We start from the raw sequence: 14,633 nt of genomic DNA on the forward strand, positions 1-14,633 counted from the left end.
AACAAACTGCAAGAATCTAACAGGGAATGCAGCATTTTTGGGTGCAATTAGATAAATCCTACATGAAGAATTATGGTGGGATATGAGCTAATAAAACAATCACTGCATCTTATCTAGGTGTGTTGATGCACAACAAAAATAAACCTCATAATTTACAAAACGCTTTACTGCCTGATTGTTAACAACAAAAGTCAGTAAATCTGAGAAACTACTTCCATGATGTAGACACCAAATGCCAGATGGCGATACTGCATCACCACAAGCAAGACAGCAAACATAACAGGGCAGTCAATTAAAGTGGCTATGCTTCGCAGCACAGGCTTTTACTGGGTTTCTTATGGTGCAACGCCTGTGAGCAACAAATAAAAAAGCCTTACGGTCTTGTGTGATGATTTGTGCTACAGGAGCCTCACCTTGGTGCGTCCTGATCCAAGCTGTGGCGGCAGAGATCTGGAGGCAGCTGTGACACGAGCCCTGGATGTCGCCAGATTTCCTGTTGAATACAAACCCACTCATTCAGGACTTAGTCAAAGCTTTGGTGAAGTTAGAGACTGATTACAGAGGTTCAACTATCGAGCACCGAGCTGCAATTAACACTTTGGGCGAGATGCTCTTTTTTTTTTTTTTCCCCAACATATATGAATGAACAAAATGCACTGCTTCGTTGGTGTTCATGCAGCAGCCACGGCATTAAAGCCAGTCGAGGCGAAGCCTAAATCTGAGTTGAATCCCGCAGACTCAGGAGTGCAGCTGCATGCACAGCAGTCCAACAGCCCCACACACACACAGTGAAAAGGATATGAGCATAGCATATGCAAGACAGTCTGAACATTTCAAAGTTTCTGCACAAGATGTCCAAATGTTTTCTCTGGCTATATCTTCAGAGGCTAAACTGTGATTAATAGCAGTGAAAGAAGCCTTTGAAGCAGGATTGGTGACATCAAAGTCCTAATCCATGGGTGGCAGGATTTTTATAATGAGTGGGAAGTATCTTAACACATTTCAAAGGGTTTACTCCATGAATAAACAATAGCTGCACAGATGTGCCACACACACCTTTAGAAAAATACGTCTGCAGACACAGGAGGCAGCATTACCCAGGCAGCCGTGTACGGCAAAGAGGAAAACCTTTGTAAGTTTTTTAAAGATAAAGCCGAAGTGACAGGCCAACAATTGTTCTAGATTTTCTACCACACACAGACCAACTTCTAAAAATGCAAATGCCAAGCAAGCTTCTTGCAGTATGACTTGTGGAGGATGTCGTCTTGCAGACGAGAGCCAGAAATTTGAGCATTTGAAGAGCGCCTGCCTTTCCTCAGAGGGATCTCTAACACCGAACCCTGTATTATAACTTATAAGACTGAGTTAGATCCAAATCAGTTCAGGGTAGATTGATTTAAAGCAGGTCTATTTCTAACTTTGGACAAAGGACACTTTATTATTGCTGAAGGTTTCTCAGCCAGTCAAAGCAACAAAGGGTCTCATGGGAGAGAAAACACACACAAGTATGGACACATACACTCTGCTATAGACAAAACAACCCAGAACATATAGTGGGAGACACTTAAAAAGACTCCTAAGCTGGAAGTGCTGCAGTTTGTAGCTTCTGATAGTCATTGGGTAACTTCTATTTATTTATCTACTCGTTTATTCTGCATTTTATTCTGCAGTTTTGATAAGTAACCACAGGTTCCGAAATACACTCTAAAAATAGAAGAAAGGAAAGTGTAAAATACGATAAGATGGAAATGTGAGCAGTTAATTGCTCATTAGAACACATGTTTGTGAGAAGGCCTTGTGTTTAAGGATACGGGGTGCACATTTTACAACCTCAAATGGCCCTTCGGCACAATCTACACACACACACTAACACACACACACACACATATACACACACACACACACACACAAAAAGTATGATCTTTGAGAACAGGGGCTGTTAAACTGTGTCGGGTATATTACCGGCACACAGGCAGGGAGGGCCCCGCTCCAATTAGCCCAGAGTAAAGCTGGATGGATTAATTGGAGTGGGTCTTGTGCAAATGAAGTGCGCTCTCTCTTCTCCCCATTAGTGCTGCTGGGCCAGATCATCTGAGCACATTTGTCATGATGAATTAGCGGCTGCAAGTGGAACGAGCTCGTGGAGTGTCACTGCGCTTTCACGCCTCTCACTTCCATGGCACCATCAAGAGGAGATGAAGGGGCTGCGCCACGATGAGAGAAACTATGACAGTTGTACCTAAGCCTTGCAAATGGACACTCGCTGCTTTCTTCATGTATTCCTTGGCGGGCTGTATTAATTCATATCCCCTTCTGACTGCATGATTAGAGCATGGGTTAATAGTCAGTATCCTCAAAGATTTCTGTCTCCTGAGACGTGGGTACACCTGTGATGTCCGGCCTAAAAGAAGACCTTCTAATTTAGATACAGTAGGGAACTGGTCTAATGACTTAGATCATAATTATTCAAATGCAGCGACTGGCAAGAAAAAAGGCAGATTTGTTCTTTGACGGCGGATTCTGTTAAAGGAACCGCTGCATATGTTTGTAGTGACAGCTGGAGACAGTTCTCACTTTGGTCAGGGTTCTCAAATGATTAAAATCAACGAAAGGGGGTAAAAAAAAAAAGAGAAGAAAAAAAAGTTGTAATATGAGAGGTGAATAATTAAAAGAGAAGCGTGGGTGAGGGGGAACATTTCTCATCAGGTCTTTCGATCTTGAGAAACAGGTTGACGAGTGCCCTGCTGCGTCTTTCTGCTTCATGCATGTTGCTCTTGGCACGGACTTCCAGGACAAACACACAGTCACAGAACAGTGTGTGTTGGGGAAGAGGACAGGAGGAGAGAAGAGAAAAAAAAAAACTTCCTCTGCATCTGTTCGTTCACTTTGAAAAATTAAGCCCAGCAAGAATCCTGCAGGAAAAAAAAAAAAAAGCTCAAGCTGGCAGTTGTATTGGGGCTCTATTGACAAGAATAGTCAATGTGCCTGGGATTAAAAAGCAATCCCGCGTTCAATATGACACCTCCCTGCACGCTTTTATGAGTGCCAGTGTGCGCCTTGTACTTCAGAAGCTGTGGATCGAGCTGTCGACACGGGGGACAATCAAACTTGTAAGAGAGAGCAGCCTTTCCGAGCTGAGTGAGCAGAGGCTTGCTGGATATCTCCGACGCTCTCCCGCTCTCTTTTTGAAAACATGTGATCTAGAAACTCAACTCAGCAACCAAGCAAATTAGATTAAAGCACCCATAACCCCTGAAACCCTCCCGCACCCTCTATAACCACCACCGTTTATGCCTGGAGATGGCTCCGGGGGCTGTTGATTTAAATGCCATCCACTACTGTCAAAGCAGATCAATCATAAAAAGCACGGTGTAATTGGCTTTTAGTGACACAACACAGTGTTGCATTTATCAAAGGATGTCGTACCATGTGACTTCGGAGAGCCGGCTTCTCGCGACTGATGTTCGGGGTCGTCGTAAATCCCACTGCTGACTCAAAACATTTATTGGAGAGAAAACTGAACTAAAAGTATTACTTGGCGAGTGTTTTTCTTCGTAGGGAGAGTGTGTGGAAGCTACTGGAACATCTGCCTACTGGGATGAAAAAGGCCTCTGCTGGCTGAGAACAGAGAGCAAAATGTGTCACATTGCAGGGCGAAGGCTGTCAGGAGGATCTCCTTACATGAAGGGGATGCAGAGGATGGGAGAACAGCCACCGTGGCTTGATGTGAAGTTGTAAAAGAAAAAGAAGAAAAAACTCCACAGATGATAGCCTTCAACTTATAACCTTAGAAACCTTAGAAGGAATAGTGTGATACAAGTTTGTTTCATCAACTGACAATATTGTGCTTGCAAAACATGAACACAAATTCTGTTTGCTGATTAAGAACAAGGACATTGTGAGACCTAAGATTTAGTAAAAGACATATTTACGAACAGATATGTATTTTGGAATAAAATCTTAATCTACAAAGTGACAACAGACCATTCCTAAGCAATGGTGCAAATAATGGGCCCAGATAATGTATTCAAATAAAACACAAGTACCTTAAAGTTGAATCGAGGAACACCCACCCCCTCAAAGGGGTGCGTATATGTGCTTATACACCCACCACTTTATTAGGTACAGCAGGGGTACCTAATTAAGTGGCCGGGGAGTGTATATGTACTATTTCTCACCACTGACACACACATGTAAGGAAATCCTCCTGCTGACAGGCTACACCCTGCTATGTATCCTTGAGATTTATATATATATATATATACATATATATATATATATATATACATATATATATATATATAGGATGTAAATCCTTTGTCTCAATGCACATTAGTGAATGTGACTCTACACTGAGTCAGATTTACTGTTAACCTCTTCAATTTTAAATGGATCACATAAATCACACCGGTTATTGTCACACATTTTTTAGTGCTCAAACCCTTGAAAGATAAATTGAGCATATCAATAACAATTGGGGGGTGTAGTATAGAAATACGTATGCATTTCCAGTCCATAACACTCAATTTACATTGTGCTCTAACAAAGAAGCAGCAGTTTAGATGAGCACAGTATGTATGCAGATATGCTATGCTGCTAACAGTTGGCAAGCAGTCTTGAGAGCGTGCATGCACACACACACACACACACACACGCACACACACACACACATACAGGGAGCTAAGCTGCAACCGCAGGCTGCCCAGGCCTCTGTGGGCCCAACAGAACCAGGCCAACTCAAACTCTGTGTTCCCCCCAGATCTGGGAAAGGCCCTGGCTCTGAGGAATTTGTCCATGCAAATACAGCCCATTTCCTCTGACAAAACACCACCACATGTCCAAGCCTCAAGGACCTCCATTCTCCAGGGCTCAAGTGGCTTTGCTATTCACCGCCTGGGAGCTTTTTACTTCCCCACCGCTCTCCAGACGGGAACTGCGGATTGATCGATACTCACGCCATTATTTCTTAAAGTGGGTGTGTGTGAAAACACTGAACATCACATGAGTGTGCACTGTACGTGAGGGAAACATAACTAGTTCAAAGGAATCTATCATGTGCCACCGCAGTTTTGATATGTGGGCCGGCCGAAGCCTGAACACCCGGCGCATGTGTGCGAGTGTGTGAGAGTGTGTATTTTGACATCTCAGACATTCTCCTTCACCTTCAGGATGGTGTGAGGCTGCAGGTCTACGAGGGCGTCACCTAGTGGTCACACCATGAGGAGCCCCATACTGTGAAACCACCCTGGTGTATCACAGATTTCTATCAGATCCCCCTAGATAATGGTAATTTCACAGATAACACTAAATCTATAATGTGAAGGAAAATGCAAATTAAATCCTCCCCTGAAAATTTTACCCTGAAGAATAGATTTCTAATTTTCTTACGCTACACTGCATCTTCTCTTTTAAACAGTGCTCCATCTTATCCAGCGTGATAAGCCACAGCAGTGTGTCATAGCTTTTATCTGGAGAGATGATCTGCGGTTTCACAAACTGCAATAAAAAATAAATAAATAAATGGTAAAAAAAAGGAGACTTACATCTCCAGAGAGATGTGTTGACTATCCATGCACTCACCCCAAGCTCTGTAAAACCCTTTTAGGGGGAGAGGTTCAAATTGAAAAAAGAAAACAACAAAAAATACAGACGCTGTCTATTCCTTTGATAAATCATCACAAAATGGTGTAAATGGCTGGATGGACAAAAGTGCAGAGGAACAAAAAAGGAAATCAAGAAGCTTTTAGACCTAACTGACACTGTGTCAGCAACAGTAAACATTACAGCACATCTTAGCATCCATTCAGTGCTTTTGCACACTGAAAAGAAGAGCTCAATGAGTTTCTGCAGCGTGCACGCCTCTGAGGCCGTTAATTGCCGGAGGAAGTGGCTGAAGGCTCCCTTGTGGACAGCCGGCAATTGAAGTTTTACAGACACATTCTGGATTTCTACAGGAGTCTCAGCTCAGGTGCCGTTTGTGAATTGAAGTTTCGTTTAATACCACCAAGAGTGAAAGCAGGCCTTTACAGGCCCCTAAAAAAGGAAGGGAATCACATAATGTGGCTTAGCTGAAATAAAAAAAGAAGTGGGAATCTAATAATTTAAGACATCTATTAGCATTATAGCTAAGTCCAGTGACCAAGAGGCCTCAGCCACAGCTAATGACAAGCACATTACTCTACCTTCATTTAACCAACAGAAAAGAGGTGGGACGAGCTGCTTTTGTGTTCTCTAAATACCATTTCTTCATCCCCTGGGTATTTAGAAACCTTATCATAAAAATATCCCACTGCACCCACAATCTGTAGATAGCATTCAGCAGTTGGAAACCAAGAGGGACAGCTTAGTGAAAATAAAAACAGAGCGCCGTGCGGAGAGCTGAGCCTCTCAAGAGATAATGGAGACTGCAGATTTATCCGAGCGCGGCGCGCAAAGGCTTGAAACGAAGGGGGACCCACTAGATGCCTGCGAGCCGCATTTTTTAAGAAACCCACTTACCTGAACATTTATGGAAGCAGCCGAAAAGCAACACAATTCACTGATTAATATAGTCCCACAGTCGCAGTTAACAATAGCTGGTCTCAGAAGGAAAGTTTCTGTTTCCATTGTGATGAGAGATGGAGTATCGCTCCCTGTTAGATTTTTCAGAGGTGATTTTTCATTTCTCTTCAGGGTCCATCTCTTGGCCTACCTGTTTTAGTTAAAGGGCTGGAAAACAGCTGCTGAAGAAGCTTGTTCTCTGATGTTCTCAACACCACAACGATGTCTGCAGGAAGAGTGTCCCTGTTCTTCTCCAGAAACCCATTCACGTTGTACATCACCTGCCAAGCAGGACACAACAAATAAACATCAACAATCCACTCATATATTAAAAGAGACAATGTTTATCAGTAATTAAATTGAAAAAAAACAGTATTTATAGAACTTCTAATATCATGTCGAGCAAATCTAACACCAAATTAGATCAAAATTGCCATATAAAAACATATAACTTGATATTGATGGCTGCACTGGTTTCGTTGCTTTAGTTTTAGGTCTTGGTAACATGTACTGACACAATGTCACAGGTCTGGGAGACAGAAGAGGCATTTTGAATCCCTTCCATCTATCAATCTATCCTTCCATCTATTCATTTCCACTTATCCGTGTTCAGGTCGCAGGGGTAGCAGCAGACGTATAATCTCTAATCTCTCTCTAGTTGGACATCCCTGAAACACCTCCCCAGTGAAGCATCTAGGAGGAATCCCAACCAGATGCCTGAACCACCTAAACTAGCTCCTCTCAACGTGGAGGAGCAGTTGCTCTACTCCAAGTCTCTCTAGGATGGTTGAAGTTGACCGGCGCGACCACTCTTTGCAGGGCAGCTACGCTCTCATATCACCAGGTAAAACCCCAAGCTAAAGGCTACGAACCAGGTGATATAAGTTAGGAAGTAAGTAAGTAACATTTATTTATAAACCCTAACCCTAACACAGAGATATTACTGACCAAAGTGCTGTAAATGATCATAATAATAATAATAATTAAAAAACACAGACATAAGAAATGACAAGATTAGGGGACTGGAAAAGCTAATGAATAGAGGTGAGTTTTTAATATAGACTTAAAGGTGGAAATAGTGGGGAGACATGACAAATGACAAACGTCTGAAGGTAACTGGTTCCACAGTCGACGAGCAGAAAAGGCCCTATCACCTTTCAGTTTAAGCCGTGACCTGTAGTTTTCCTTCACTAGAGGACCTCAGGGATACGGTGGCTGACTGGAACTGAAGAAGGTCCATGATATAAGCAGGGGCCTGCCCATTTAGAGCCTAACGTTAAACCTAATTCTAAAATTAATGGGGAGCCAATGAAGGAAAGGCATTTTGGACCAACTGCAGGTTGTAAGTAAACCTGCTCCATCTCGACATCTCGCACCTTTGGTAACTGCAGAAGAAGCCTGGTTCTGAACCTTAACTGTGTCTTGAAGTGAGCCTGACTATATCTGGTCAGCGCTTTTTCAGCTCATCCACAAGCTCACCCTCTTTGCCCACCGAAGAGGTAATATTTCATGTCCCAAGATCCAGTTTCTAAAGCTGAGCTTCATCCCCGACGACCCATGACTTCGAATGCGACTCAAATCACAAATCATAGATTTAGTTTAATCTATGATCCGCTTACACCAACAGAGTACAGGGATCTCCTGCAATGATCCAAACAATAATTTTATACCTTTCCGGCATAATGTTGAATTCCAAAACAAAGCTCCACACGTTTTGGTATCCAGAAGTATTTACATCGCAAATTGTCTTCAAATTTATCTGTTAAAAACACAAACACACAAAAAAATGCATAAACTTATGCTTAAGACACAATCGCTGACCTCAAGTCTCTTACACATACCGGTAACCATTTTTCATGATTTTTATGTTTAACGTCTCCTCAAGTTCCAGGTGTATTAGTGGTCTTACCCACAAGGGTCTGGTCAGAAGCCTGAGGGAAGCGACTCTCTTCGTCCAGCAGGGATAGCAAACCCATGGGTTTCTGCAAGAACATGTCCAGGATGGGCCTGTTGTCCTCGTACTCCACCAGACTGGCATCCACTCCCTCGCTCTGGTACTCTATCTAACGAGAATCAGTGAAATGTAGAATAAATAAGTTAATGTTTTTTCCTAAATGACCCAATTAAACAATCTGGGCTAAATGTGACTTGTGCATGGGTGTGGAGAAATAATAATAAAAAAAGGGCTCATAATCAACAAACACTGGCAGCTGGCTGTGTGTGTCTGTGGTGGAAGTCGGCGGCGCGACAGAATGAATGCATAAAACAGAGCAGCTCCAAACTAACAAATAGAGCTACTTACTTATTCATAATTTATCTCAATGTGCAAACAACCCGCAGTCATATCACATTATTGCATCTATTTAATTTCAGATCAAAAAGTTGTTTTAAATATATATTTTACTAATAAAGTGGAACCAATGGAACTAAACCGTGCTCATGTTTAAGTCATCAACTCAGAATAATCAGTGTATGTGTTCAGCGGCGCCGACGACTTCCACACCAAATAAAACGCTTCTCCACAGAGCAACAAACCTACATCAGGGGAGAAACTTTTTCCCAAGCTTAAGGCCAAGTTTTCTGTGATTACTGCCGCAATTAAAGAGAGCAGAGTAAATGCAGATTCTGATTTCAAGTCTGGTTTAGCAGAAAGCTTAAAGCATGTAAATATGAATGAGTATCTGTAATGATGAGCATGAGGCTGTCATGAGAAATTAAGTTTTAAAAGAAAAAACAGGTTTCTTTAACTGATCTACTTAGAATTTAAATATTCCTTTAATATAAACTAAAAAACATTATGGCAAAAGCGGTTCTTGATTAATGTCTGTTCATTTCAATCAACCAACATAAAGACTTCTCACACTTCAGGGTAAACAGCCTCATCAAATCAATTAAGATGGTAATTTAGTGGCGCACAACAGAGACAATCCTTTACTTAACACAAGACAAGCAAGCAAAGTGATCATTTTGAGAGCTTCTCTGCCCCGATGGATCAGGAAATTCATTATTAATATTAGAAACCAATTTCCATAACTGCGTCTCAAAGGGACTTGTTTCGTCTCATCGGAAACATATTAGAGTTTTATCTCAAAAGCGTTTGCATTAGTAAATGAGGTAATTACTAACCCCCAACCTGCGTGGACAAACTCACCTGTTCGAGGGCAAATATGTGCTGGTTGAAGTAGAACTGGATCTGCTCATTTGCTATGTTGATGCACAATTGTTCAAATGAGTTCTTCTTGAAGTTTTCAAAACCGAAGATGTCCAGGATTCCCACATTCATGCAGCTCTCTGCGGCACTTCAAAGGAGAAAAGGGGGACAAACAAACTTATTCTTCTATGTAGGGGAGCGAGCAAATCCCCAGCAGCCATATTAATTGATAAAACTTTAATGATAATCCACGTTCAGCCCAAATAAGAGTCTGAGCTGGAAGGAGTAGTCTGATGAGAAATCATAAACATTGGCTATAAAAAAAAAAGAAGTCCTTTGTAAATGGTTTTTATTTCAGCCTCTATTGATTTAACCTCGAGATATTTTCAATATCTGCACAAACAATATACACTGGTACAACAGAGCGTGAATACTTCACATCCCGTGTTTTATATTCAGAGCTCGGAGCTGCTACTTTCATGATCAGTCACTAGCTGCTTCGTGCAGAGGTCACCTTAAACCAGTGCTACGCGGTTATTAATGGCAATAAGGAAACAGCACAGATGAGTGGAATTCAGACAGGAGCTTTGGCTCTCTGTTCATCTCTGCGAGACAACTCCTTGACAGTCAACGCTCATCTATATGAAGGACTTCTTTTGGATCAATGAAAAGCCTCTTTGCAGTCTTTCTGAAGTCTTTTTAATCATCGGAACATTATTTTCTCTGCACGCAACTCTGTATAAAATATTTATTAATTTTTTTCTTTTTTTGCTCTCCTTTCGCTTGTCTCTTTCTTGCCCATTGATATTCTCCCCCTGAATGTTTGCATCTACCTCCACCGACTAGCGCAGAGGTCACTGGCCATTTGCAGAGAGTCTGTGTCCGAGAAACGGTTGACATCCGGACATCGCGGGCACATCCTCACCAGATTTTCATGTCAGGTTGCAGCAGCGAGTTGATGCGGTTCACGATCCAGCTGAAGAGGCGTCCGTACAAGGCCTTGGACATGGCATCTCGGACGTCGGCGGCTTTGTCCACAGTGTTAGTGCGGATAATGGTTTCGCCCCTGGTTACAACACACTGTGAGGTCAGTGCCTCCTGGAGCTCCTCCGGGCCGATGCTGAGGAGACATGCAGCTGAGAAAAAAGCAGAGAAGATCAAGAAGATAAAACACCAACATCCATCCATGGAGGAGCCTTTTGCTTCTGCACATTTTTTGCAAATACAATATTTGGACACGGTATTAGTGGTATCAGAACATGGTAATTTTTTTTCCCATCTCATGTACATAAAACGTCTCCTTCAAAGGAGATTCGAGTTCTGTCATCATAGACAGCAAAAACACAAAACACCATTGTAAACATGCTGATTAACAGTCTACTATGGTGTCCCTGAGGTGACAACACAATACTTGACAGAACACAACAAATTCAACAGCGATTCACAAAACGCAGGCAAAGCAGTCCTAAAAACAGATCAAAGATCCAAAACATCCTGTGAAGCAACAGTAAACAGTCGAACCAAACCAAAAACAGCACAAAGAAAAAATAGCATCGCATCACATCTCAGAAAAGAAGACAATTTTGGAAATCATACTGTAATGTTGTGACTTTGAAGTGTTGCAGTGTTTTCTAGGTCTTTTTTCATGTTGTGGAATGAGCTAGAAATAGAGTAGATCTTTTTCTGATTAACTTGTTTACTACCTGAAATTCTCTGTACACCCAACAACAAACAATTAAGTAAATGCTATCACAATAAATAAATAAATAAATAAATAAATAAATAAAGCACCTGTAGAAACAAAGGGGGTCTAAAAACACCAACCAATGTGGGTGACTCAGGTTAAATCACTGCAACATTGACTTGTCTCTCAAACTGCCTTTAATCATTTTCACACAGATATCGCAGTATAAAGATGCACTGGGGATCCCCACTTCTTTCTCCCTCCACTCTCCGTCTGTGCATTCACAGTGATCCCACAAATGCACTATATTCCCTCCCCAGTGTGTGTTTTCACAAAAAATTAAAGTGTTCTGCAGTGTGAAGCCTCTTCTTTCCCTTGGCGTTGATGTCCAACAGTGAGCTACGAGTCCAACATGTCTCTGGTCACTGACTACTTTATTAAGAAAAAAAAAAGAGAAGGAGGTGTGCCTAAAGTGGGGCCCTGTCCCTGGCTGGTGGGGGCCTTGGGGGTCTATGGGAGGGGTTACCTCACGGCGGTGGGAAGGTGGCTGGGGGGGCTCGGGTGGGGGGCTGTGGCTAGGGCGTCTCCGTTTTTTTCTGGGGGGGGGCTGGGCTGTGGGCGTGGGGGTCCCGGCCCTGCCTGGGTGGGGGGTGGCTGTCTGCGCTGGAGGGGCATTGCTGCCTTGGTCCTCCGTCGCTGGGCGGGGGTCGCATGCCCCTTCGTCTGTGGGGACTCCGTGACCTTTGGGGTGTCCGCCGGGGTGGCCCCGGGGGGGGGTCCGGGGATCGGGCCTCCTCTGGCCCAGGGGTGCACGGGCGGGCGCGGCGGGGTGGAGTCATTCTCAGGTGTCTATGTCTTATGTCGTCAGTATGAATGGAGGGATGTTGGGCCATCTCCACATCCGCCTGGGGGCTCCGACGGCGCCGGGGGCGCCCAGGGAGGTACGGTGGGGCCCTGGCCCGGCTCGGAGGGCCGGCCCCCTGTCGACTTGGATGGCCGGCGGGGGAGCGTGGGCGTCTTTCCAGGGCCGGCTCTACTGGCCCTGCCTCCTGGCTTCGGCCTCCACTCCCCCTCCTGCCCCCCCTACACGATTCATACGCACACAGGCGAAGGGGCGGGGGGTCCGGGCCGTAGGGGACATTGTCCCACGTGGCCCGGTACTCCACGCCTCCCGCCTTGATATTATTACTATACAAAGATTATTATTATTATTATTATTATTATTATTATTATTATTATCATTACTATTATTATTATTATTATTATCGTCATTATTATTATTATTATTATTATTATTATTATTATTATTATTATTATTATTATTATAGAAATCGGATAGATGAATGGATGGATGAATGGGATGCCTGGGTCTGGGGCCCTCCATTGTCGGGCCCGCGCAGGTGTCGCCCTGTTGGGGGGTTCCCTCTCTCCGGGCCCGTCTCCGGTCCCCTCCCGCTGCCTCTGCGGCGGGGCGCCCCTCTGGTCCTGGAGGGCCGCTTTTGTGGGGGCGGGTGCGCCGGCCAGCGTCAGCTCTGTCTCTCCGGGCAGGCTGGCTTCTCGCCGGGTGGGGTCCGTTGGCCTGGGGGATGAGGGCCTCCTGGCCACATGTCCGGCCTGGACCTGCTCGTGTTTTGGTCGGCTCCGTGTCGGTTTCGTTTGTGGTTTTTGTTGCAGATTTCCAGTGCTCGACGTGTGCCTCCATGTGTTCTTGCTTCCTGGTTTAGGGAAACCAGTTCGTTTTTAGGGGTCAAACGTTCTTTGGCATGGTACGGATTACCGAGCGTGCGAGTGCCCTTACATGTGGTCTGCTAATTATGCAAACTCTACGCAGAGAGGTCAAGAACCTACTTGCAGCCTCTGTGTTGCCCACAATCACACCACACACCGCTAGTCCGCTGTACCTCACCGTTGTCTAAGGCCTCGGAGTTGGGCACTTCACTCTTGTCGGTCTGATGTTGGGATGTGATGGCAGTGAATTCAATATTGCCCGTGTTCAGGATGGCTGAAAGAATTCTGTAAACAGAGTTGACTTCCTAAAAGAAAAAAAAGATGGAAAAGTAAAACTTTTGTGGGTCTTTAAAGCTCTAAATGTTTTATTTGAGGTTAAATACCTCTTCAGTAAAACCAATATTTCGGAAGCATTCCTGAATTGCATCAAACTGCTCCTTGTACAGTTTCCTGGAGACGATGTCTTGCATCACCTTGTATTGCTGACTGTCAACGTACCTGCAGAGGCACATTATCAACGTTGGTGTCATGTGTCAGCAACGGGAAGTGGGAAATAGCTACAGCTTCCTGTTGTGACGGTTTCCATCTGGCATTAACACAGGTGTTTCATGTTAATGGTGTGATCCTATTACAAGCAGAAACCTCTAAACACACATGTGTACGCACCCAGGACACTGAGATCCAATCACTCTAACAAGATTTGGAGGTGGTTTGGGTTACATATGAGCACAATTGTCCTTTTGTCCTGGTCTGCCTACTGAACTTACAGGTTGTTTTTTTCTTCCACTGGCTTTTTCAAGTAATGCATTCTGTGTTAAACTGTCCAAATGCACCAAATTAGCAATCTATGCAAAACTTAATGTCCCTGTGTTTTAGTTTGCTTCTGCAAGAAACACAGACACAGCAACTCTTAAGTGTGGCTACAAAGTCTGGATTTGTGTGTTAGCCCCAGGCCTTTAGTGAGTCTGCTTCTCAAAACTAATATAAAAAAACTCAAAAACATAGCATAACCTAACATGGTAGCGTCGTAGGAGGTGAGAATGTGCATGACAAACATAGCCCGTGCATATATTAACGCCGATGCCATATGTGAACGAGAGCTACAATATGTCAAGGTTGAAATGCAGGCTGGACCTGGGAGGTGTCCCATCTGGCAGCTTGTAAGTCTTCAGCTTGTTTTGGTGATAAAGCCCAGCATACATGTAGTAAAATATATGGAAATTTCTCTCCCCTCTGAAAGAAAGAAAGAAAAAAAAGAAAGTTTGTCAGAAGAATGACACAAGCCGCATCTCCAGCACAACCAAACGACAGCGTCACTCACAGGGCCTGTTTGATGACCCGTGATTTCTCCAGCAGGTATTCCGATATCTTGGCCCCAGTGACGGCTCCGGTCGGTGTGAACTTCATCTCCAGGTACTTGCCGAAGCGGCTGGAGTTGTCATTAATAGCTGTGCAAGCGTTTCCGAACGCCTCAACCAGAGGGTTGACCTGCAAGATCTTCTCCCGGAGAGTTCGATTGTTTGCCTGAGA

At 43.9% G+C, this 14,633-nt stretch overlaps 1 protein-coding gene across 2 annotated transcripts in view; it reads right to left on the bottom strand.

The window, feature by feature from the left end:
• myo3b (myosin IIIB) overlaps positions 1 to 14,633 on the bottom strand; it is a 77,907-nt gene that overhangs the window by 35,179 nt on the left and 28,095 nt on the right. For both annotated transcript variants that reach the window (XM_061724471.1, XM_061724470.1), the window contains 10 exons: positions 14,425 to 14,627; positions 14,238 to 14,336; positions 13,487 to 13,601; positions 13,282 to 13,408; positions 10,617 to 10,827; positions 9,692 to 9,839; positions 8,450 to 8,603; positions 8,211 to 8,299; positions 6,692 to 6,821; positions 414 to 493 (listed from right to left, as the gene is read on the bottom strand). In XM_061724471.1, the coding sequence (XP_061580455.1) occupies positions 414 to 493; positions 6,692 to 6,821; positions 8,211 to 8,299; positions 8,450 to 8,603; positions 9,692 to 9,839; positions 10,617 to 10,827; positions 13,282 to 13,408; positions 13,487 to 13,601; positions 14,238 to 14,336; positions 14,425 to 14,627 (1,356 nt within the window). The remainder of the gene's footprint in view (positions 1 to 413; positions 494 to 6,691; positions 6,822 to 8,210; positions 8,300 to 8,449; positions 8,604 to 9,691; positions 9,840 to 10,616; positions 10,828 to 13,281; positions 13,409 to 13,486; positions 13,602 to 14,237; positions 14,337 to 14,424; positions 14,628 to 14,633) is intronic.

Source organism: Cololabis saira, chromosome 6 (genome assembly GCF_033807715.1).
Source record: "Cololabis saira isolate AMF1-May2022 chromosome 6, fColSai1.1, whole genome shotgun sequence".
NCBI lineage: Eukaryota > Metazoa > Chordata > Actinopteri > Beloniformes > Belonidae > Cololabis > Cololabis saira.